At 33.2% G+C, this 14686-nt stretch overlaps 1 protein-coding gene across 1 annotated transcript in view; it reads left to right on the forward strand.

Annotated features, from left to right (window-relative positions):
• The window catches only part of MAN1A2 (mannosidase alpha class 1A member 2), a 159534-nt gene that overhangs the window by 127403 nt on the left and 17445 nt on the right, over positions 1-14686 (forward strand). Inside the window, exons 10-12 of the mRNA XM_004026429.5 lie at positions 33-252; positions 2662-2834; positions 6135-6250. Coding sequence (XP_004026478.1) covers positions 33-252; positions 2662-2834; positions 6135-6250 — 509 coding nt within the window. The remainder of the gene's footprint in view (positions 1-32; positions 253-2661; positions 2835-6134; positions 6251-14686) is intronic.

The raw sequence follows: 14686 nt of genomic DNA on the forward strand, positions 1-14686 counted from the left end.
CTAAAATTCTGAATATCTTTTCTTTCCTATAGGCTATAGAAAAACATCTTATTAAGAAGTCTCGTGGAGGTCTTATCTTTATTGGAGAATGGAAGAATGGGCACTTGGAAAAAAAGATGGGGCATTTGGCCTGCTTTGCTGGGGGAATGTTTGCACTAGGAGCAGATGGTTCCAGAGCAGATAAAGCTGGTCATTATTTAGAGCTAGGGGCAGAAATTGCACGTACTTGTCATGAGTCATATGACAGAACTGGTAAGAATATTAATAAGGCTAATTATATAGTCTAAAATAATCTCTAAGTTAAAAATGTGTTCAGCAATAAGAAGGAGAATATATAGGCACTTTTTACTTCCAAATAGTTTATACCAACAAGGCAAATCATTTTCTTAAGAACTTGAATTTTAATTCTGGAAATGTGTCTCTGCATTATTTTTTAAATTCTGAATTCTGCTGCTGTTTCTGTTAAAGATTTTGAAGTAATTGTTTTAAAGACAAGAATCGTGGGGTATTTGGGAATATATGGAATAACTATTTTAATATAAGAATCTATTTTTGCCATTTCAGCTTCTATAAAAACAGTTACTTAAAAGAACATAAAATTGACTGATTTCAGTTATATTGCCTTGCCTATCCTCTTGTGATGAGAAGAATAACCAAAAAATAACAATATATATCTTTATTGGTATCTGGCTAACTAGTAGTTTTTCAGTTAGTTCACCAGTAGTTTTTGGAATTGTTTATGGCTTTAACTAAAAAGATCTTCTGACATTGCATTGGGCAAATATTTTCTGAACTTCAGTGTCCTTACTTGGAAAAGGAGATGATTCCTAAATGGTGACAAAAATTGTTTTGGTTGGGGCTGAGAAAATTTTTACTCTTTTTATAAAGATATACATATAAAGCACAGATATACATATAGTCATAAATAGATACACAGTATATATTTGGTATTAAAATTTTATGGAGGGAGAAGGCAATTAGGCTTTTTTAAAAAAGACAAAAGGTTTCTTAGGGGTGCAATAATGAAAAGGGGGCTGAAAAACACTGGACTAGACCTTCCAAGGTTTTCTCTGGCTTTAAAAACATGAGTTTCTATATGAAGTAATAGATAATGAGCTCCCTGAAAGCCAAAAAACTAGAAATTTCTATTTGATTTCAGAAGTTGAATTGTTGATTTTATTAAATAACAATTTCTGTTTTAGGGTTAATTTATCATCAGATACCATGAAACAAATATGATTGACCTAAAATTTATGCTAGTTCATAAATCTGTCAAGTTATTTTTATACAGTAAGGAATTAAACTTATGGCAAAATTGATTCTTCAGTTCTCTCGTTAACTAAATAAGGGTTCCATTTCTTGAAAGAATGTAAGTCAAGAGGACAGTGAAGTAGTGTTATTTTAGGGTAGTTTAAGTTTTGGTGTATAATACATATAATGGCAGTGATCTGAGTTCGAAATAGAGGCTAAATTAAATTATCGTGTTGATACAGAATGCCAATTATGCCTTAAAATATAGCTAAAATTAGTAACACATTGAGGACCAGGATGGATATTCAATTTTATATTAGGATCCATGAGAATAAGGATTATTTTGCAGATTTTGACCAAAAATCAAATAATAGACCTAAAATAATTGAAGTTCATATAGCATACATTCTAAAATATGGTATATCATAGTTACTATAATTAAATATTTACTCCATGAAACAGGGAACAGCCATTATATGCCAAGTATTATGCTAGATGCTTATAGGTTTAAGTATGAACAAGATACATTCCCTGCCTTTCAGAAATTCATAGTGTACCAGAGTTTGAAAGGATTTCCTTATATTTCTGATTTTAATGTTTCATAATGACATTGCTGATGCTGATTCTTGTTCTGATTGTCATTTTCACATTGCAAGTTGATGAACCCATGCCCCTCTTTGTTATGGTAAACCAAAAAATGATTATTTGATTTGTGTCCTGTATTTTCAAGTCTTCTGTTGTTTTTACTTGTCTTTAATCTCAATTTAGATCCTTTAATTAAAAAGTACAATCCTAGTTTTGCTAACTTTCCAGCAGGTTATTATATCCTCTGCTGTGTTTTCTTATAGCTGTGCTATAATTTTTGGCCACCATATTTTAAAATATCCATTCATTTTTCCTTAGTAGTTATTCCAGCTAAATATATACTGTAATTATCTACAACTAAATCAATTCATAATCTAAGCTCTAAAATGTTTTCTTATATGTGTGTATTATGGCAAAATGTCTTTAAAATTACCTTGCCTTAAAAAAAAAATCCACACAGTGTCATTATCTATATACTTTTATTTTAGACCACAATGGACTGTATGATGTGCAAATGTCTAGTTTGCATTTGTTTCCAAAAGATTACTAGACTCTTTTTGGTAGAATTAGATTTAGCAGTATGTTGATACACATTATTCTGAGAAACATTTTATGTTAGAATAACAGGAATGTTTATAAGTCTATTTTAAGAAAACCAAATGTGGATCTTTTAAAATGACTCATTTTGCACTGAGTGCAAACAGCAACAATAAAAATAAACAACAAAAATTACTTCATATTCTATTCTTTCAGGGAAGAAAGAAGTCCTTGCAAGCAAACTTAAATGGTTTATTTTGCTCAGTTATTTCTTTTGTCATGTTACAGCATTAAAGCTAGGTCCTGAATCATTCAAGTTTGATGGTGCAGTGGAGGCTGTGGCTGTCCGGCAGGCTGAAAAGTATTATATCCTCCGTCCAGAAGTAATTGAAACCTATTGGTACCTATGGCGATTCACTCACGATCCAAGATACAGGCAGTGGGGCTGGGAAGCAGCACTGGTAAATAAGCCAATATTCCATTTTATCTGCAAGAGTGTTAACTCGTGCCCTCCTATGATGCCACGTACCCTCACCCATGTTACCTCATTTTTAGTATCTGTAGGGCAGTTTTTGTTTATCTGATGAAGAAACTCTTAGTCAATTTAAGTTTCTGGGCAGTAGCAATAAATCTTACGATATATATTAAATATATATTAAAATATATTAAAAATATATAAATATATATATTTCAAAGGAGGAATTTTTAATGGTTAGTTAAGTAAAGGAAGCAAGTGGTTTACTCTTAAAGTCTTTCAGGGAATCCATAGCTATCAGTACCTAGGGAGGAAAAAACTATTAGTCTTTTATGAAAGTATAGCTTATTCCCGGGGTAAGGGGTTGTTTTATTCTTTGAGATTTACTAATTGTGATAAATAGCACTAATTATGGTGACTATTCGTATTCAAATTGTTTAACTTAAGCTTACAATCTAGATAGAATGACTAAGGACATCCCAAATGAGGTCAGTAGTGCTGGTAAATTGCCCAGACAGGAATGTATGAGATATGTTTTAAGGCAAGATGTATACCAATTTATGTAAAGAGAACGTTTCACAGTGGCAAAGTGGGAGAGAAGATTGGAGCCATTATGTAGACAGCCTTACACACCAAATCAAAGGTTCTTAGTTGTTCAGGAAATAAGACGTGTGCACAACTCCCTCCCCGTAATACACACTCTCTTAGTTACTTCTGTCAGCTACTGCGTTAAGTGCTGTCATATGGGAAATGGTAACAGAAAGTTCTTTGCTTATCCAAAAAGCCCTTTAGATCTTACTTTTCTTTTTTCCTTAGCATCTTCTACCTGCAAAAGCTCCTTGACTTTTGAGAATTCCTTACAGAACTGCTAAATGTTTTATAAGGGGGAAGGAACTCCTGAAGGCTTTTTTCAGTGGGGAGTAACAAAGCAAAAGGATCTGATTGTAATCCACAAATTGGTGGGTTTGGGAGACCACAGCCATAACCTAGGAATAATGTGAGATCTTGAACTAAGGGGAGTACACTTATTTTTCACCTGTCATTCAGACCTAGATAGTCCTCTTGGACTTTAACAATAAGAGCATATTAATGGAAACAAGTGGTTACACAGGACAGGAACAGATGCAGCATTTATTGATGCTGCTTTTCCTTGGCCCCTTGGCTACAGAATTGGGAGCACAGCTACTAGTGAAATTCTCTGTGTAGGAGGGTGCTGCCACAGTTGAGAAGACAGCCAAACTATTGCCACAGTGGTTTGGGAATAGAATACACACACACTTCTATTGTTAGCAGTGGCTTACTAATGCTTCCGTAAATTAAGCACTCTTTTATGTAAGGGAAATAGGTAAAATAATCATATAATGAATCTGTTTCACTTGAATGTCCCCTGATATTTAATGCTCCTTATTTAGAGGAATGAGGGGGATATGTCTGAATCACGTGAGGAGTGGAAAGTGGTGGCAGAAGCACTTTTTGTCATTGAGGAATACTTTAGGATAATTCTTCCTTTTCCTAATGTCCTTTTTTCCTGTGTGCTTTCTTCAAGTATGGCCCTACTTTTGTCTGTTAAGGAGAGGTGTGACAGAGTCAAACTTTAGCCCATGTCTGTCTAAATTTGAATTATAGGAGGTAGAATTTTGCTTTTGTAGCCTATATGCACAAACACAAACTCAATGTATAATCGGTCAAGAACAAGAACTAGAGTAGTTATACTCTAAATTCAAGTTTCAGAAGTGTGCAGTGGAAGTGATGAGAAGAGGGAGGAATGGAGGCAAAAGAGGCGGTGTCACATCTTCAATAGTATTTGCTCATGCATCACCATTGGCCTCTCCTCTTGGGTGCGAAGAAAGCAAAGGGAAGGCTAGGTGAGGCAGAATAGCAGTATAGCGTGTCTTCTGTAGCCTTAGCTATTCTGTTTACATATTCAAACTTCCAAACTTGCCCTCATGACTTTAAATGTCTTAAAGATTAGTCATGCCTCCCCACTACTTTCTTATTATTCTTAAACCGTTTTGATAGTTCATATGGTGGTGAAGACACATGATTATTGTGAAGAAAAGTACTTAAAAACTCTTGTATCCAAAATTTCTTTAGAATATATTAGAGAAAAGCACCAAACCCCTTAAATTTAGTTATAATCAAAATGGAGCTATAAAATGAGCAGATTGATTAAATAAACACCTTTTTTATGTTAATTAGCTTTTCATAGGAAGGAGAAGCCCAGAAGAGTAAGAAAAGTAGCAAGACTAGGAACAACAAGCCATGGCAGACAGCGATGGTTAGTTAAGTAACCATGCCTTCATTGGATGACCTCGCAGGGTTAGGTAGAATAGAAAAACAAAACTACCACATGTGCTTTCCACTTTTCATGATTGGTTGAATTCTGGACTGTGCTGTACCTGCATAAGCAGACTGTTTGGTTGCTTTGAATTAAAAAATAAGGTTGTGAATAGATTCCATTTGATTCAGTATATTTTATTTAGGCACGCCCAAAGATGCAAAAAGAGTAAGAATTTTAACTCTCAGTCAAGCAGTAAAGCACAGTAGTTAATAATGTGGAGCAAATTACTCTGTGCTTCAGTTTTCCCATCTGAAAAGTGAGGCTGTTAACCTCATAGAGTTCTGAAATTCAAATGTGACTGTATTTAAAGCTCTTAGAACAGCATTCAGCACATAGTAAATACCTTATAATTGTTAACTCTTTATATTGTAATTATTATTGTAGTAGGTGGGCTCTTTCTGCCAGTTGGTACCACCTGTAATGGCTAACTCATAGGATTATGATAATACAATGTCTGGCACATAGTATGTATTTAGTAAATATTATCTCTTACTGCTATTACTATAGAGTGCTCCTAAGTAATATTTTTTAGCATGTTGTGGGTTATTGTTTGTCCTTGGAAGTGATAAAATTGCAATAAAAATTGTTAATTGAAACTGACCTCCATCTTGATTTGTCAGAACTAATGGACCTTTATTTTGCCAGACAGACCCCTCATTTAGAAAAAATAGCCTAAATTTGATTTCTAAGTTAGGAAAATATAAGATGTCTTAAAAAGATTAAAGAGTTTTGGAGACAGAGAAGTTCTATAGGAAACATCCTGTTTCTCGTATGAGTTAATTTTTCCAGTATGAGAATATTTCCTTTTGATAATATATTATTCTTAAACCATCAAATTTTCATACAAATCTTTATGAACTTTTGACTATTGTCCTTCAAAGTTTTGTTGTCCTTCAAAACTTGAAATTCTACGGAATTGCTTATTTTGTCTGATCTCTTTCATAGGCCATTGAAAAGTATTGCCGAGTTAGTGGTGGGTTTTCTGGAGTCAAAGATGTATATTCCTCTACTCCTACACATGATGATGTACAGCAGAGCTTTTTTCTTGCTGAAACATTAAAGTAAGTATATAGCTTTAAAAAATATTTTTATACTAGACTTGTTTTGCTGTGTGCTCACTAGATGATGAATTACAACTATGTGACAGGTTACACTAAATTTTGTTGTAAATATCTTTTTATGTAATTGGGTGTGTAAATTTTTAGCTACATCTCAAAAAGAATGACTTAGACTATAAGGTAGGTATTTTATCAAAAAAGTACTTAGTACCTGTTAAAATTTTTTGTTCTTTGCTCTTTAATGTGCATTAAAATCACCTGGAAGGCTTCGTAATACACAGGTAACTAGGTCCACACTCACAAAGTTTCAGTAGATCTGGAGTTTAGCCTAAAAATTTGCATTTCTAACAAGCTCCCATGTGTTACTGATAATGCTGGTCCTGGAATCATACCTGAGCTCCCTACTGTAGCTAATGAAATCTGTTAGGAATGATCATGCAGTTTTGATAGTACTAAATGACCATAGCCACTCATCCACCCGATGAGGCTTACTGTAAAGATACACAGAAAAGGAACAATGGAAAAGAGTAGACAACTTTATTTTCGTCTTTCACTCAAAACCCCAGGTAGAGGTCTCTGTAAACAGACCTGGAAGAGATGGAGATTGTAAATATGTCCACTTCCCTAAAGACTGACCAAATAAATATCTCTTCATACTCGCTCTTAAATTTATTATTTGTATTTCTTGCATATCTGTACATGAATGCCTTGTAAACATTTTATTTTTTCAACAAATGTGTATTACCAGGCACTGTTCAAGCCACTTCAGGATGTTTCAGTAGGCGAGCAGGACAAAAATTCCTGCCTTCTGGATTTTACATTCTAGTATACTTGTAGTTTACATTCTCATATATTACAATTAAAATGTACTGTTCTCACACTAAGTTTCTAAATGTCTATCTTATTCTAATTTTTCTTTTATTACCCCAGTACTGTTGTTTTCCTATCTTTTTAGCTTATACATTATAGAATCATCTGCTTCCTCCTTTTAATGTATCACCAATTCTTTATGCTTCTTTCTGTTACGTTTTTTTATTTTGCTCCCTCCTTTCCATTTCTACAATTTACCCTAATCCAGCCCCTTATTACTGCTGGGATGGTTTAGAACATCTGCCTGGTACTCAGTTTCCTACATCTAGATGTTTCTTATTCTGACTTATCCTTTGTGATTAGGCTTGAGACTGTAGAAGTTGAAAGAGCACTAGACTAGAAAATAAAGTGACGGGAACTTTAGTTGTACACTAGCTACATCTAGCTGAATGAACATGTCAAAATAAAATTTTTTGCTTTTGGTTTACATGTCTGTAAACTATGGCATTTGGCCCAGATTGTGTAGTATCTCTCCTGTTTTTTTTTTTTAAACTTCAGAAAAACTGTAAGATAGGACAATGATTATTTGTGTCTTTTCACCTAGTTTTGCCACATTTCCTTCTCTTTCTTTCTGTATACACTCACATATACACATAGTTTTACTTTTTTTTTTAGCTTTTTATTTTGCTGGACAAGTTGATGGTGACCAGCAATATATTTCAACAGTAGCTTTCAAGAAAAGGTCATCATCGTACATAATCACCATTCAGTTCTCACACTTGCGAACCTTAATATTCATATAATAATGTGGTCTAATATGTAATCCCATTTTCAAATTTCTCCAATTGTTCCAATAATGTACTTTATTTTTGTTTAATGCCAATTGAGGATCCAGTACGGAATCATTTGTTACGTTTGGTTGTCATCGTCTCTTTAGTCTCCTTTAATCTAGCACAGGGTTTTCCTGTTTTTCTTTTATCTTTTATGAAATTGACATTTTTAAAGTATTCAGGCTAGTTGCTTTGAGGAATGTTCCCCATTTCAGATTTTTTTCTAATTGTTCCACATGATCAGATTTAGGTTAAACATTTTCAGCATGAACATTATATGGATCTGTGTTCTTATCATTGCATCCCTTAAAGAGACACATAATAGTTTAGCCCATTATTGGTGATTTTAAGTTTGAGCATAGGTTATATTTGATTATTGTCATGTAAACAATCTTTTTTCTCTTTGTAATTAATAACATCTGTGGAGTGATAATTTTGAGACTGTGAATATTTTTTTAATCCTAGATTCTATTCTTAAACCAACCTAATGTACATTCAAATATTTACATATATATAAAGTTTCTTCTCTTGCATTTGTCTATTTTATATTTCATTGCTTCTGGCAGGAATGCCTTTATCCTTTCTATCAATTAATGCCTCTCTCTCATTTCTAATTTCAGTTCAAATTTCACCTCTTTGCAGACTGGCTTTCATAATTAATTCTCAAATCTCTCATCATTACAACTTGGAGCACTTTAGTACATGCATGGCATAGGGCTGGAAATACATGGTATGCTGCCTCATCCCCTTCTAGTACCTATATGGAATATCACCAGTTAATCTTGGTACTTTTCCTTGCCAAGTTCAGTCAGAACTCTTCTCAACACAACAGTATGCTAGGTAACCAGTTATTTATGTATATCTATATATATATAGATATATATATTTGCTACAATTTTTGCTTTTAGAAAAACATACATCTGGAGCAATAAAAGTGAAAAAGGTCAAACAAAAAGAAACATACAAATAATTATAACATCACCTAGGCTAAGAAAATTGTCACAGTTGAGCAGTACATTCAGCATTGCACTTCCTGGCAGCTAAAGCAAAAAGGAATCATTCTGCACAGTGTCATTATCATTTCTGGGAGTTGAGGGAGCATATTACTTTGACAAATGAGACAGAATTTTTTATGTTGCTAAATTATAAAATGGCTTAAATTGGATAACTCTATAAAAATATTGAACTATTAAGTGAACCATATGAAATTACCCTTTTAAAAAGGGTAATTTGAATATTGGCAATTTAGTATGGTTCAACCTAATACATAATGGTAATGGTAAATATTTTGAAAATATTTATTTTGTTTGAAACAGTGATCTTAGGGAAGATACAAAAACACTCAATCTGATTTACTCTTTATAAAAACTGATGGCATAATATTAAAATACAATTGAATAAAGTCATTTCTGTGAAGATCTAAATTAATGTAGCTGTAGTTTTATTGTAAAAACAGAGCTTAAAACTTTATAGAGGAATGAAGATAAGTATGGTCTCTTAAATATTTCTCAAATATCAGTTAATTTAAATAGGCTTTGTCGGAAGCTGTCAGTTTAAGATTGTGTATTCTACCAATTGGTGGGAATTTACTGCGGATTCATTAAAAGGCAACAATCAATGTGTTTTAGCTACCAGAGATGGAAACTGATTGTCACGGCAGTGGCAAAGTTAAATGAAAAAACCTGTATTCTTGACATAAGTTGAGGCTCATTTTACCTTTTACATGTTGTCATAGGTGCTATACCATGGAGTAGTTATTGCTATAGGCATACTTTTTTCCCCAGAAGAGGCCGTGTCTCCTACTTTTTTTGTTTCCCTCAATAGACCTTACTTCATGTATTAATATTTATCTAGCATATATACTGATGGCATAACAAAAACTATGTAACGAGGAAGATCAGAGATAGATTCCTTCAAAGGTTCTAAAACTCTTACACTCTAGTACAGGAAATAAAACACAAGCAATATATACAACAAATTTTAAATACATTAAGTGCATAAGAGAAATATTAACAAAATGCAGAAGTCTTTTAGAGAAGAAAGAGTTTGCTTAACCTGGAAAACAAGGGAAGACTTCCTGGAAGTAGTAGCATTTGAACCAGACTTGAAGGCAAGGTGGGTAAAATAGGATGAACTGGTATTCAGGGTAATAGCTATAAAGTAGACCATGGGATATTAAGAATGAGATGAGAGCTCTAAAGGTAGAATTGACAAACCTGAATATCTAATTAGATATGAGAAGATTCAGTAAGAAGGAAGAATCAGAGATAATATTAAAGTTTCCAGTGCCAACCTGACTACAGTTTCTAATCAGCATGTTAGTGCCTTACTTTTAAATATTAATAAACAGTATTGACTTAGAAATGTTTATTGAACTATAAACATGTAAGATTTGGCATATTTGTGTATGTGTGTTATACTTTGACTTTTAAAGTTTAAAATATGAATATAACAAGGTTAAGAAAATATCCAAAAATAGAAGGATATGTTTCCAGCTTGAAAGACACCATCAAGATCCCAGCATAGAAGATGAAAACAGACCCACACCAAGGCACAGCACCTTGGAATTTCAAAACCACTGGGGTAAAGGAAAGATCTCAGCTTCCACAGGGAGAGAGAATAGAATAAAGTCTCGTAGATCTGGATTCAGAGTGGCTTCAGACCTCTCAAGAACAGTCATGAAAGCTAGAAGCATTGGAGCAGTTGATTCATGAGAGAAAATTAATTCCAACTTAGAATTCTGGGTTTTTAGCCATGTAAGGTATCAAAAAATCCACTTCCAATCCTCTTTCTCAGTAAGTTTTTGGAACATATGCTCCATGAAAACTGGATATAAACCAAAAAAGAAGTCATAAATACAGGAAAGAAGTGAAAGGAAGATAAAGGGATACTATATTGAGATTGAGGAGGACAGGGGCTCTGAGAGATTTCTTCAAGATTAAATGTATAGACTGTTTATTTCTGAGTATTTTGAGACAAGAATTAGTTGCTGAAGATTTTAGGTGCATTATTACTAATAAATACAAGTCAGCTTGCTTTTTAAGTGAGGGGAGGAGTTGTGTAAGAAAGAAAAGCCATGAATAGCTTTTAGTTAACATATGAACTTGTTTAAAGACACTTGGTTGGAGTCTTGATTGTTTTGTAAGAAGAGCTAAATGGTACTACTGTCCCCTCTCCAGCTGCAAGAAAGAGAAATATGTTCTTTGATAATGGCTTTTGTCCCTCCAAGGATTGTCTTATTCATTGGATTCAGTGAAATAGCAGTTGGTCAAAAGTCTCTTAAGCTGAAAGAATTGCGAGGAAATTAGCAGATAGAACACCAAGACTCCTAGGAGTGGTTCTCTAGTAGCAGCACTTGAATTGTTGAATGAATATCTCCCACGTGGATTCTCTATGGTTCTATCACTTTATACCATTTACTGTCATAAGCCTTTTAACAAAAACTTTGAAGGTGTGTATTATTTTATATATGTACCTTAGTGTCTACACCCATTCACCTAAATCTTTCTTTGAATTAGATTTTCATTGCACCTTACCTCAATTCTGTTGCACATTTATTTAAAGATCTGATAAACTGAGAAAAGTATACATTTTGAGGATACATTTCAACCATTTTTTTCTGAGTTCATATATATCAGGCATTAGGCAGCTCAGAAATCACAAGTTAGTTGGAAACATAGTCTTAACAAATTTGTTATTAAAGGAAAGAGAAATAGCATAAAATTAAAATTTATCACCACAGTATGTCTACTTCCACTGGTATCAGAGTCTCTGGGGCAGAAATTATGTCTGTGTCTCTTGCTTGTGTGCTTTTTTCCTCCCTATCTCTTGAAATTCAAACTTTGAATATAGTAAAATTCTGGAAAGCTATATAAGAATATGTCTTATATTCTTATATATACTTATATACTTAAGAATAAGTAATCTTAAATAATCAGAGTTATGGACAAAGATTTATGTACAGAGATGTTTATTGCTGTTATAAAAATAAGTCATTATTTGTTCAATAATAGCTGAATGGTTAAGTAAATTATGGCACATCCACAATAGTATCATGAAGCCAAAACAATTGCATTTTTATAGACTTTTCACAGTATAATATTAAGTGGGCTATTAAGTCCACATGTGCATACGTAACTAACACATAGATGAACATGTTAATAGTATTTCAACAATATCAAAATGTGAACTGTAGTTTAGCTTAATTGAAGTTATTTTAGTTTTTAAAAATACTTTTTGTTTTTGCCTCTGTAAATATTTAAAAACATCTTTAAAAATACTCTATTTTGAAAAAAATAGGCTGGATACCTGCTAAGTACCAAAACTAAGTTTCTATAGAGCAAAGCTTTAAATATTAAAAAAAGAAATAAAATCATGAAACAATTGGAAAGTTTTTTTCAACCCTAGGGATGAAGATGGCATGATACAAAACCCAAAAATCATTGAAGAAAAGATTGAGAATTCAATTACATAAAAATAAAAAACATCTGTACAAAAAAAAGAGCACTAAGTAAAGTAAAAAGACAGTGGCACACTGGGAAAACATTTCTTAAAATTAGAAATTATTAAGAAAAAATACTAAGCCTACTAAAAAAGGTAGTAGCAGTTCTTAGAAAAGAAATGGCTGTAAACACATGAAGAATACTTGATCCACTTGTAAGAAATAAATGAAATAATAGATCAGATACTATGTTTTATTTACTATCACACTGCTTAACATTTAAAAGTTTTTGTTCTGGTGTTGGCAAGGATGTAAGAATCTAGTCACTTTCAAACACTCTAAGTGAGAGTACACTGGAAGTATATTCTTTTTCGTTGTTGTTGTTAAGGAAGAAAGGTCCACCTGTGGCCCCTGCCCCGACTTGGAAGTATATTCTTAAAATATCCTTAAGTGTGTATTATCAGTACTTCATTTGTCCTGATAGTCTATGTGAAATATTAATATTCTCAGTGCTTTAGTTTAGTGTTTGAGTTAGAACAAGCATGCATGCAATCAATGTGTTTGTTGAGCTATATATACATAACAGCATAGCACTTGTCATATTAAAATCAGTTGTGTAAACACTATAATGTGTAGCTCCTAAAAAATCAAGTTGTTTTTAATACAGCTTTTTTTGAATTATAAAAATAGCATGTGGATATTGCAAAATGAGTTAAATAGTGCAGAACTGAAGAAATGACAAAAAAAAATGAGTTTCTTTGTGCCTTACATCCAATCTCACTTCCCAAAGAGAATAATTATTAAATAGTTATTGATATAGCCTTCTGGAAATTTTCTGGGTATATGCAAACATATAAAAATATATATAATATATATCCTTTAGCCTTTTTTCTCCATATATAAGATTATATATACCTATTATTCTGAAACTTGCATTTTCACCTTTTTATCTAGGAAAGGTTTCCATATTGGCATATATAAATCCACTGAGGAATGTTTTATAATTTGTTTAATCAGTACCCTATTGTTAGATATAGAACTTGGTTCTGTTTTTTTGCTCTTATAAACAGTGCTTCAGTGAATGTCCTTTTACATGTATCTCTGCTCCCTGTGTGAAGATAAATGTTGGTTAGATTCCTAGAAGTAAAATGGATGACTAGGGCAGTGGCATGTGCATTTGACATAACTATAATTAAGCAAAATAAGCTGAGAGAGCGAACTTTTCAGAAAACTTCTCAGAGAGTTTCAGAAAATTAATTAGAAATGGTTAAAATCAGATGGGTATTCTGAGAAGTATGGAGACATTTAGGCACTACCTGATAATGTGTAGTAAGATTTGAATGAACAAACCTTTTGTTTTAAGTAAATCTTAGACAACAGAGTAAATCACTTAAAACTTGTTTTCTGTAAGTTAAGAACACAGATGAAAAGTCAAACAATCTTATTCTTAGGAAGTAAATGGAATGAAAGTTTCAGTGTTTGCTCATCCTTTTAAACTAGTGCTTTCTGGAATCCTTAATTCCACCTCTTTGTTCTTTATCAAGATGTGAGCTCTTTTTCTACTAAGTAAATAGTGATTAAAATATATAAACAATACAAATGTAATATATGAAATGATTTATCCAACATATGTTTGTTGTTAAGTGCCTGATGTGTGCCAGCTGTTTTGTATGCTAGGGCTACATCAATGAATGTAAAATAATCCTGACATAAAATAACTTACATCCTAAAAATTTCATTCACTCTCTCCCTAACTTATAATTATGCTGTTTTGAGTGCCTGCCTGTAAAAATATGCCCTATGCGTATTATCCAAACCCTTCATTATTCTCTGTCCTTGCCCTCCTTTATTTTTCTTCATAACACTGACATCATCTGTATTAGTCCATTCTCACACTGCTATAAAGAACTGCCCAAGACTGGGTAATTTATGAAGAAAAGAGGTTTAATTGACTCACAGTTCTGCATAACTGGGGAAGCCTCAGGAAGCTTAAATCGTGGCAGAAGGGGAGGCGGGCACATCTTACGTGGTGGCAGGAAAGAGAGCATGTGAAAGAGGAACTGTCAAACATTATAAAACCATCAGATCTCATGAGAACTCACTCATTATCAGGAGAACAATATGGGGGAAACCACCCCCATGATCCAGTCACCTCCCACCACATCCCTCCCTCTACATATGGGGATTATGGGGATTACAATTCGAGATGAGATTTGGGTGGGACACAGAGCCAATCCATATCACCATCTGACATAGGTGTGTGGTGTTCTTGTTTGGTGGAGATGCGGGTCTTGCTAATTGCCCAGGTTGGTCTTGAACTCCTAGGCTCAAGCAATCCTACTTTAGCCTCCCAAAGTG

This window comes from Gorilla gorilla, chromosome 1, assembly GCF_029281585.2.
Source record: "Gorilla gorilla gorilla isolate KB3781 chromosome 1, NHGRI_mGorGor1-v2.1_pri, whole genome shotgun sequence".
NCBI lineage: Eukaryota > Metazoa > Chordata > Mammalia > Primates > Hominidae > Gorilla > Gorilla gorilla.